This window comes from Melanerpes formicivorus, unplaced genomic scaffold (assembly GCF_026170545.1).
Source record: "Melanerpes formicivorus ecotype bairdi unplaced genomic scaffold, bMelFor1.0.p_v2 SCAF_98, whole genome shotgun sequence".
NCBI classification, from domain to species: Eukaryota; Metazoa; Chordata; class Aves; order Piciformes; family Picidae; genus Melanerpes; species Melanerpes formicivorus.
Window position 1 is genome coordinate 167,849 of NW_027142450.1, and position 9,977 is coordinate 177,825.

Here is a 9,977-nt window from a genome sequence, read left to right on the forward strand (position 1 = left end):
TGCTCTTTAATATCTTCACTGATGATCTGGATGAGGGCATTGAGTCCATCATCAGTAAATTTGCTGACGACACCAAGCTGGGGGCAGGTGTTGATCTGTTAGACGATAGAAGGGCTTTGCAGAGGGACCTTGACAGGCTGCACAGATGGGCAGAATCCAATGGCATGAGATTTAACACATCCAAGTGCTGAGTTCTGCACATCGGCCACAACAACCCCATGCAGTGCTACAGGCTGGGATCAGAGTGCCTGGAGAGCAGTCAGGTGGAGAGGGACCTGGGGGTGCTGGTTGATGGTAGGCTGAACATGAGCCAGCAGTGTGTCTGGGGGGCCAGGAGGGCCAAGGGCATCCTGGCCTGTATCAGGAATTATGTGGCCAGCAGGAGCAGGGAGGTCATTCTGCCCCTGTACACTGCACTGGTTAGGCCACACCTTGAGTCCTGTGTCCAGTTCTGGGCCCCCCAATTTAGGAGGGATGTTGACTTGCTGGAACGAGTCCCGAGAAGGGCAACAAAGTTGGTGAGCAGTTTGGAACACAAGCCCTATGAGGAGAGGCTGAGGGAGCTGGGGTTGTTTAGCCTGGAGAGGAGGAGGTTCAGGGGAGACCTTATTGCTCTCTACAACTACCTGAAGGGACGTTGTAGACTGGCTGGGGCTGGGCATTTCTCCCAGGCAACCAGCACCAGAACAAGAGGACACAGTCTCAGGCTGCACCAGGGGAGGTTCAGACTGGATGTTAGGAAGAAATTCTTCATAGAGAGAGTGATTGCCCAATGGGCTGACTGGGGAGGTGGTGGAGTTGCTATCATTGGAGGTGTTTAGGAGGAGACTTGATAGGGTGCTTGGTTGCATGGTTTAGTTGATTAGATGGTGTTGGATGATGGGTTGGACGCGATGATCTTGAAGGTCTCTTCCAATCTGGTTTATTCTATTCTATTTATTCTACTCTATTTTTTTTCTATTTATTCTATTCTAAAGGCTGTCTGAGTTTAGTACACCAATACTATCAGCATCATATCCTGAGAGCCATGAACACACAAAAGGTATGAAGACATCACCAGTAATTCTCTTCCCAAGGAAACTCTAATGCAGCCTAAACCTCCCCTGGCGCAGCTTGAGACTGTGTCCTCTTGTTCTGATGCTGGCTGCCTGGGAGAAGAGACCAACCTCCACCTGTCTAGAACCTCCCTTAAGGTAGCTGTAGAGAGCAATGTGGTCACCCCTGAGTCTCCTCCTCTCCAGGCTAACATACATAATTATCAGGGGAAACATGAATCATATACCTTTCTTTTTTCTTTTATTTTTTCTCTCCCCAGGGGTGGGGCAGTAGGGCTGGGCTGCCAAGTCTGCTTCCATTTTCCCAGTAGGTCTCTTGAGGTATTCTTTCAGAGAGTTTGGAAAATATTTTAGTCAGAAGTAGATTGGGTGGCAAGCTAGCTACCATCCTGTTAGTTGTAAGTTACCTGTCTTCCCCCGCCGCCCCATTCACCCTCCCTTTCTTCAATTGTGAAATTTTCTTCTCTCTTGTCCCCTCCTCCTCTCCTCAACCTGTTTTGCTACTTTCCTTTTTAGGCAACTGGAGGCTGTTAGGGCAACTGTGACAAAGGAAAAGGCTTCTATGTTGTAACTTGTTCTTTCAGTCTCCCATAACCTGCTTTTCTCACATTTGCCTTCCTGGGTTGGGTTTCCAAAGATAATTGTTTCGTGCCACCAAGTAGAAAGCACCTAAAAGAAATGTATCTTGAGAAAGAGAGATACTTTTAAGTTAGATATTAACCAGAATCAAACAAGCTCAAGAACATTTCAAATGAGGTTAACTTGTTGGGCTGGTGAACAAGAACTCAAGCAGTGAAGAATAGGCATGGGAATACTTTATTCAGAGGTATGTGACCATCTTCTGCACAGTAACTGAAGCTATTGAAGATAGGGATATTCACTGGGTTTGCAGCCTCCCACAAACAGGCTTGTACAGATCTGGGTTTGGTTTTGGTGTTTTGTTTTGTATGTGTGTTTTGTTGGGTTTGGTGGTTTGTTTTCTGTTGGTTTTGTTTTGGTTTGGTGGTTTGTTTGTTTTTATGTTGTTGTTGGTTTGGTTTTGGTTGCTTTTTTTTGGGGTTCCCCCTCTCCTTCCCTTTGGAATTGTGTCCTTTGGCCGTTGCAATTTGATAGAAGTACTGTCTGTAGGAGTAAAGATAATGCATGATCAGTGTAATTATGGTGACTTCACAGAAAGTAAGGGTTGAGCATTTTTTTGTGTTCCACGTTGAGATCAGAATGATTCTGAGCATGGGACAAACAAGAGACAACTTTGCAAGCTGTGGACAACTCTTTGGCTTATGCTGAATACAAATAATAAAGCCAGTGCCTAAAGAAACATTCCCCCTGTTCCCACCCCCCAATTATTTTAAGAATGTGATTTCTTATTAGCTCTTAACTATAGGGATTTATTCCCAAGCTATCCTCCATTTAGCGTGAGTCTGGATTTTATAATAAATATTACCTTCTTCATTATTTTGTAAAACTTCCATTTGTGTACATCAGGTCCTTTTTGACTGTGAACAGAGTGCATTGCACTGCTGCTTCTTTTTATTATTTTTTTTTTTTTTCTGGAGACAGCCATAAAATGATGGGCCAGGTAGACTGCAGTCTTTTATTCTGAAAGGATCTGAATCCTTTATTCTGAAGGGATTTGTTGCCTCTCTCCAGATCTACTACTCTGAGATAGCATTGTGCAAGGAAACGGTGTCATCTAGCTTAATTAAAGTGGTGTTTATCCTCTGTGCTTTGTAGTTAATATTTTCACATATATTAGCTCTCCTCCTTTAAAAATTTTGAGTGAGATATATTGCTTTTGGCAAATATAGTTCATTTATACAGGATAGAAATCTAGAGACATGCAAATAAGAAAGTGTAAATTGTCTTTTCTGTGGAGTATGGATTAGATACTAGTATGTTCCTCAGCATCACATACATGATTTAGACTTTCTTGTTTAGTTCATATCATGCCTTTGGATTAATTTGAGTACACAGGAAGACTATGGATTGGTTCAGAGTACCTGGACATTATGAAATTACTCCTTTTTGGTTAAACAGCTGCAAAGCATTGATGATATTTAGGCAATGCCCTGTAGTACTCAAAGGAGGAAGCAGTTATAATCTGGAATTGCTCTCCCAGTTGCAAGACCAGGTTTACCTCAGCCTCCTCTCTGTGGGCTGAATGCTTTGTCCTTAGCACTGTGCCTTTAACCTTTATTTCACAAGGGGTAGAACTTGCCAAGTAGTTTGTGGTTTATCACTCTGGAGGGAGGTGCAAGAAGCTCTGAAAACAAGTAGGCCAAGATGTGGCAGCTCATCTGGATCTGAGGTCTTGATTTCAATCACATGGGCCACAACTAATTAAAAATAAATCAGTTGTGTAGAAGTATTGTCCTTCTTTCTGACAGTGCAAGATTTTTACTTTTCTTGCACCCTTTATCTGGTAGTCTTGTACTAAGTAATTTCAACTGTGAAAAATCTTGCTTGCCCTATGACTAATTCTTGCCTTTCCTGAAGCATCAGATGCTGAGCAATGAAATCCTCTTCTGAAGCTCTTGACAAAGGAGTATTGTAGAAGGAGACATTCTAATCTAACTACAGAGGCTTTGCTTTAAAACTGCATATTCATTTTTCTGTTGCACACCTGAATTGCAATACAATCAGTCATTGGCTTATCTAATCTTGAAACTCTCATTTCCAGTCCCCAGAGTCTGCTCTTTGCTGTATACCAGGTCTGCCTTGATACATTGTGGAGGTAGGCTGGATCTGTTCTGATTTGTATAGAGCAGTCAGGACAGTGGGTTTACAAATAAAGTGGGTGTAGGTGAGAGTAGTCACTCTGTGTCCTGGATTGCCATCACCCACAGAAGTGTAAGTTCACTTCCCACTGATGCTTTCTTCAGTGTTTTCTGTTGTGGGAGCACTGGTCTTTGTTTCTTACACATGCTTAAAGAAGGCACCATAGATTTTATGTCTGTTCTCCAGCTGCCAGTGCATCTTTAACACAGGAAACTGTAGGCATTCTCCTGACTGCCCCACACTGCCAGGAGAATTTGGCACAGTTTAGAAGAAATGGAAGAAACCTATTCTCTTTTTGACTGGAGAAGTTCCAATGCCACCAGTCCGCCATGCTTCCCAGTGTTCTTTTCTGCCTGTATTAGGCCATTAGAAACTCACAGTACTCCTGTAATTCTCAGTGTCTCCTTAGTCTGAGTTCCTGCTGCTGGAGAGAGAAGGAGTTGCAGGTTAGGTCAAAATTGTGTACAAATACTGTGGAGGACTTCAACAGAAAGCAGTTCTCAAAAGCCAAGTAGGATCTGAGCTGTATTTTCCAACTTTGCATTATTTTTCAGGTATGAAGTTAAACTTCAAGCCCTAGAAAAGAAACATTGTAGGGGTTTGGTTTTTTTAACTTCCTCCTAAAGCATGCTTATGTTCTGGGAACTGATGAGACAGATGTGATACCTCTTATTCAGCAGTGCTCAGCCAAAGAGAACGCCTGTTTTTGTAGAATTAAGAGAGGTGCAGGCTTGTCAGCACTTGCTGCTTAATACAGTGGCCAGCTCCTATGATATCAGAAGCCGGTTTTGAATGGTTGCAGATGAAACAGATTTATTTCTTGGATTCGAAACACATCATCCAAAATTCACAGAAAGTTCATTCCATGCTGCAAGGGTTGTGACTTATCAGGCTGAGAGCTGCTGTGTGGCAGCTGCAGGAGTATCTCTTACCACCACCTTCTGGAAGTCACCAAGAACTGCAACGTGTCAGAAGCGCTTGGCAGCGTGTAGTCAGAATGGGAAGTACAGACGTCTTAGTGAAATATGTCCTGACAAATTTTATCTTCTCTCATCAGCCCATTTGTCAGGCAGCTTATAATAACGATTTGAATGAAGTCCAGATCCTTTTGGAGCGCAACAGCAACTCTGTGAACATCCAGGACAGCTTTGGTGGAGACACCCCCTTGATTTGCGCATGTAAACAGGGAAACAACAGGATAGTTAGTTATCTCCTAAAAAGAAATGCTGATGTCAACCTCAGAAACAAGGTAAGCGGCCACCAGCTCCTCCTTTGCAGCAATTTGTTCTTTCAGTGAATTGGATTCTTTCAGTTTCTTGGGATGCTTGTGTAGGGACTCTGGGAAGCAACAGGGACTTGGTTTGTCTTCTCATTTATTTTCCTAACTTGCCAATATGCACAAGACAATAAACTCTGCTAACCTGAATTTCTCTTTGTGTTTGTGTTCCCCATTAGGTAGTACTGTATGCTATCCCTTGGCTGCCAGTGGGTTCTGCCTGCTTACTGATGCACCACACTGCATTCACTTTGCTCTCCAGCCTCTATCTGGCCTTTCTCTAACCTTTCTTTTGCTCTGCCTTTTTCTTCACCCTGAATGGAAGGCCTTAAGAAGACCCTGTCCAGCTCTAACAATGTATCCCTAAGGACAGACTGACTCTCTGAAAACTTTCCTTATTTCCTCTACAGACCTGTTTTTGTCACGCTACAGAAGAATGTCATGACAAATAATAGCATAGAGGGGAGCAATATTTTGTTCTTCCCCAGTTCTCTATTTTAAAAATCCTACCTGCCTTGCACAATATGTTGTTTTCCCTAAGGTAATGAGGAAGTGTGGTTTTGTGTTAGATTTCCATGCTTGGCTTTCTTAAATGCCTCTCTGCTTCATCTTCACAGATAGAATCATGCTTTTGGGTGCAGAGCTCAACTGTGATGCTAAGGAGTGAGAATGGGGACAAGAGCATGGCACAGAGAGGCTTTTTTTGCATGTTTTGGGCTCCAGTGTAATACTGTAACCTCGACTGTCAAACTCCACTTTGACAATCTGTAGGAGGTTTAGCACAAGTGTGCTTTAGCACATAGGAGTACAGTTCTGCCCTGTAGTTGCTTTGGTACACTCAGTAGTCAAAGAATTTTTTAAGCTTTCTCCTCACTAGGAATCTGCTGGCAGTGTTGCTGCTTCCTATGTTTCTCACATGTGCCAGAGGAGGTGCTATAAACTCTCCTATGTCTTTGCTCCAGTAACCAGTACGTCTATAAGAAGAGGAGCTGAGAGGATTCTTCCTGCTGATTTAACATACTGGGCAGCAGTAGTAGCCACATGAGATGTCCCCTATACCCTCTTCCTCTCTGCAGCCATGTCCAAGTTTGCAGGCATTTACATGAATCCTTTGAGCCCCACATCCTTCTAGCATCATGATTCCCATTAGGGTGTGTTTAATGTGCTCCTACTTGAAGGAAACAAAGTGGGTGTATCTGTTTCTGCTTGAAAATCGGAGAAATATTTCTAGTGGATAACCTAAAAGAAAGCTTGTTAAATATAAAATGGTCTCAATGCTGTCAATATTAAACAAATGCCATCAGATCACTGAATGTGGTACTAAGCAGAGTTTTGTGTTTAGAAGGACCGCACTTGTCTGCACTATGCTATAAGAAAACGGTTCACCTTCCTTGACTATGTTCTCATCATAATCCTCATGCCAGTTTTGCTTATTGGATATCTTCTCATGGTGAGTCTGGATGAAAGCAGGGAAAACCCTGTACCTTTCCCTTTCCCCTTACTGCCTTTCTCATGGTAGTATTTCAGGCCATGAACCTGTACAGAATATGCACTTTTTATTATTTTGTGTTTAAAGCAAGGAGTGTTGGAGAGCAACAGAAGAAACAGGGAGCTTCACTGTGAATATAGCTAGTGAAGGAGCAGAATTGTATTACTGCATCAGTCTGGCATTTACAGAAGCCAGGCACTCTTCCTTTCAGGAAAAGAAAACAACACAAAACCAACAAAAAACAAACACCAACAAAACAAAAAAGCAGTATTTAGCCAAAATCTACTTAGTACTGCATTACTCATAGTACGGTGTACTTACTGTGTTACTCTTTCCTGTGCACCAAACAGGTCTCAAAAACTAAACAGAATGAAAATCTGATCAAGATGTTGCTTAGAGCTGGAGTGGATGTTAATGCTGCAGACTTTGTAAGTGGGTTTATACCAGTGTCAATGTGGTTTGTGTGCATGCAACAATGCTAAAACCAGACTTTGAAACCCTTGAAGATAGTCCTACTTTCAGAGCAGGATCCAGCACTGAAGTGACTGTGATATACCAGGAGGATTCAGTATTTCCCCTTGATGGTTAGGCAATAGTTCTGTAACTAATGCATGGAGATACAATCCTCCACTCATCAACTAATTGTCTCTCTAACTGTTGCCCTTTAAGAGACATCATAGAATCATAGAATTGTCAGGGCTAGAAGGGACCTCAAGGATCATTTAGTTTCAACTCCCCTGCCACAGGCAGGGACAGCTCACACTAGATGAGGTGTCCCTGACATCAGGCAAGCTGGGTTGAGATATTTTTGTATTAAATACCTGATCTTATAAAAAGTCTAATGATGTATAATGTCTGAGTTTATCATCACTTATGAGTTCTTGGACTTGAGCAGATTTGTTAAGCCAGGATGCTAGGCCCTGTGTCTTCTCTTGGTCTTCAGAATGTGCTATCTGTAGAGTTCTAGAACTGCTAGAGGGAAACTGATAAGGCTGCAGTTGCACTTGCCTAAGGTGTACTAAAGAAGTAATAGAGCTAAATCTCACTTGATTCTCTTTTCCTTCAGTCTGGTAGCACAGCCCTTCACTATGCTTGTGAAATGAAAAACCAGACAGTCATTCCTCTACTGCTTGAAGCTCATGCAGACTCCTCTGTAAAGAATCAGGTAAGAGGTAGAAGTGGATAACTGTATTAACCAGAATGTGGTGTGTGCAGCAGTTAGCTGGTGTGCAGCAGTTTAGAAAAATTAAGGGTGAACAGCTCCCTGGCAGCAGACTTGTGTGCTGTGGGGTATACAACAACTTTCACTTTGTTGTCTGTTTTGGCAAGAGCAATTTCAAAGTCCATATCCTTCACTGCTGAATTTCTACCAGCGTCCACTGGATTGACAGATCTCTTAGCTATCTTTATGGTACCTCTTCTTAGTTCATAGCTGCATTGCAGTTGGTTCCAAGATGCAGCTTGCAAGAGAGTGACAAGAGCCGTCCTAGATATTTTTTTGTGCAGCTGGACACCCTTCTTCTGAGAGATGCTATGTCTATCAGCAGAAAAGCTCAAATGTTGTCCAAATAAATACTGACCCATGAGTGTCTGCATTACTGAGCTGAGATGAGCAATATATGCCCGTGTTGCTCTTGAAATTGTCTTATAGCTGACTTTGGATCTTAGCCCCGGGAAACAATGGAGGGTAGGACTCCGCTCCTGGCTTCAGTGAAAGTAGTGTTGGAGCAAGGCTGTGACATGACAATGAAACTTAGGCAGGAGAGCACTACATCTGGGTGGCAAACTCAGGAAAGCACTTTGTGCTTGACCTATCTGTCATATTGCAATGTATTTCATCTGTTTTTTCAGGATGGCGAGACTCCCTTAGATATAGCAAGAAGACTGAAGTTCCACAACATTGAAAGCATGCTAAGGAAAAATTCCTAGACACCGAGGACTCTTGAAAATGCAACAGTTAACCTCATCAGGAAATCCATCTTACACAGCAGCAGGAGTCCTGCAGAAGGTTGAGGGCTGTTACTTGATAAACACTTGGTTTAAATCCACCCATTCCTTGCTGCAGACTTTGACTATAGTGTGAGAACTGTCAGTATCCCCAGAGCCATGAGGGTTGAAGGGAATTCATATGGTTTTGCTAAGCCATGAGTGATTATAATAGCATTCAAACTATTGCCCTTCTCATCTGCTTCTCCCAGTTTTATTGCTTGACTTGCACAGACAGAGGATTTTGAAAGCTAGCTAAAATGTTTCTGAAAGTCTAATGATTGGCAGACAATGCAAAAATAAAGTATCCTTTAGAGTGTGTCACTTATTCTGTAGAGGATACACTTGACAATTGCACAGTATACCACACCACTTTATCCAAAGTCTGGTACCCTTCCTCTGAGTACTTCCTACAGTGGGAGTGACTGGGAAAATGGGTCTCTCAGTCTAGCATTTCCTCCTTCCAGCCATGCTACAAGTTTCACACACCTTAATTCTCACTATGTGACTACAAAAGAAAGATTATCTTCATATAAGAAACAGCAAAAAGAGATTCCTTGGGTTGCTAGAGACCACAAGAAAAACCAGGTCCTGTGTTGCTTTAATGCATTAAGAAATAATAATGAAATTCTTGTGGGCATGGTAGAAAAAAACCTCTATCTACCTTTCCAATATAAACAGTGTAGTAAAGGGTAAAAAATAACAATACATGAAATACTGTTGATGGGAACCAGGTGTATCCTTCATGAGGGAGTGCACGGGATAGCATGCTCTTCAAAGTGGTGCATGCAGCAGTGGATGCATATACCAAAAGTGTAATAAGTTCATGAGTCTTCTCTTGCACAGGTAAAGGCAGAAGAAAACCTGCAGTGGTAAAGCAGTGTATTAATGTGGCCTGGCACTTTGTTATTTAATAATGCTGCAATAAAGAGCAATCTCCTTTCAAATGCTGCTGCATCTTGTTTTCTTGTTCTAATGGATCTTTATTTCTGTTGACAGTTTTGACTGTATTCTGTGAGCTAAATTCAAAAGCTAGATACTGTGATCAGCGCTGCCAATGGCTGCTAGACTAAGTGCATGGACAAGCCACTATGCTTTTCTGGAGTTGCAGAGCACAGATATATTTTTTGGTGTAACTGTTCTGTTGAATGCTGACTCCAACTACAAAGGGTCTTAGATGAGGCTCCACACAGAAACAAAGCTACTCTGTCTGAGCTTGTAATAATGAACATTTTAGGTGCAACCTGGGGACAGACACTTACCTAGCATATCACCTTGTAGGTGACATGTGAGGCACTTGCATGAATAATGAGCATGTTATCTCTTTGGGCTAATGGCCAGAGAGAGAAAACAGCTGACTGCTTTCCCATGCTGTAGAAATTGCATAAATGTC

The 9,977-nt window shown here is 42.4% G+C and overlaps 1 protein-coding gene across 2 annotated transcripts; it reads left to right on the top strand.

Moving 5' to 3' along the window:
• The first annotated feature begins 1,631 nt into the window (after window positions 1-1,631).
• On the top strand, window positions 1,632-9,531 carry ANKRD22 (ankyrin repeat domain 22). Of its 2 annotated transcripts, XM_068166209.1 has the most exons (6): window positions 1,632-1,881; window positions 4,891-5,082; window positions 6,452-6,559; window positions 6,949-7,026; window positions 7,665-7,763; window positions 8,450-9,531. In XM_068166209.1, exons 1-6 carry the CDS (start codon window positions 1,861-1,863, stop codon window positions 8,525-8,527), a joined length of 576 nt encoding a protein of 191 aa, XP_068022310.1. In that variant the 5' UTR covers window positions 1,632-1,860; the 3' UTR covers window positions 8,528-9,531. The 2 variants fall into 2 exon arrangements, with proteins under 2 accessions (XP_068022310.1, XP_068022309.1); XM_068166208.1 differs by lacking the exon at window positions 1,632-1,881 and having other exon boundaries at window positions 4,735-5,082.
• Window positions 9,532-9,977: the final 446 nt, after the last annotated feature.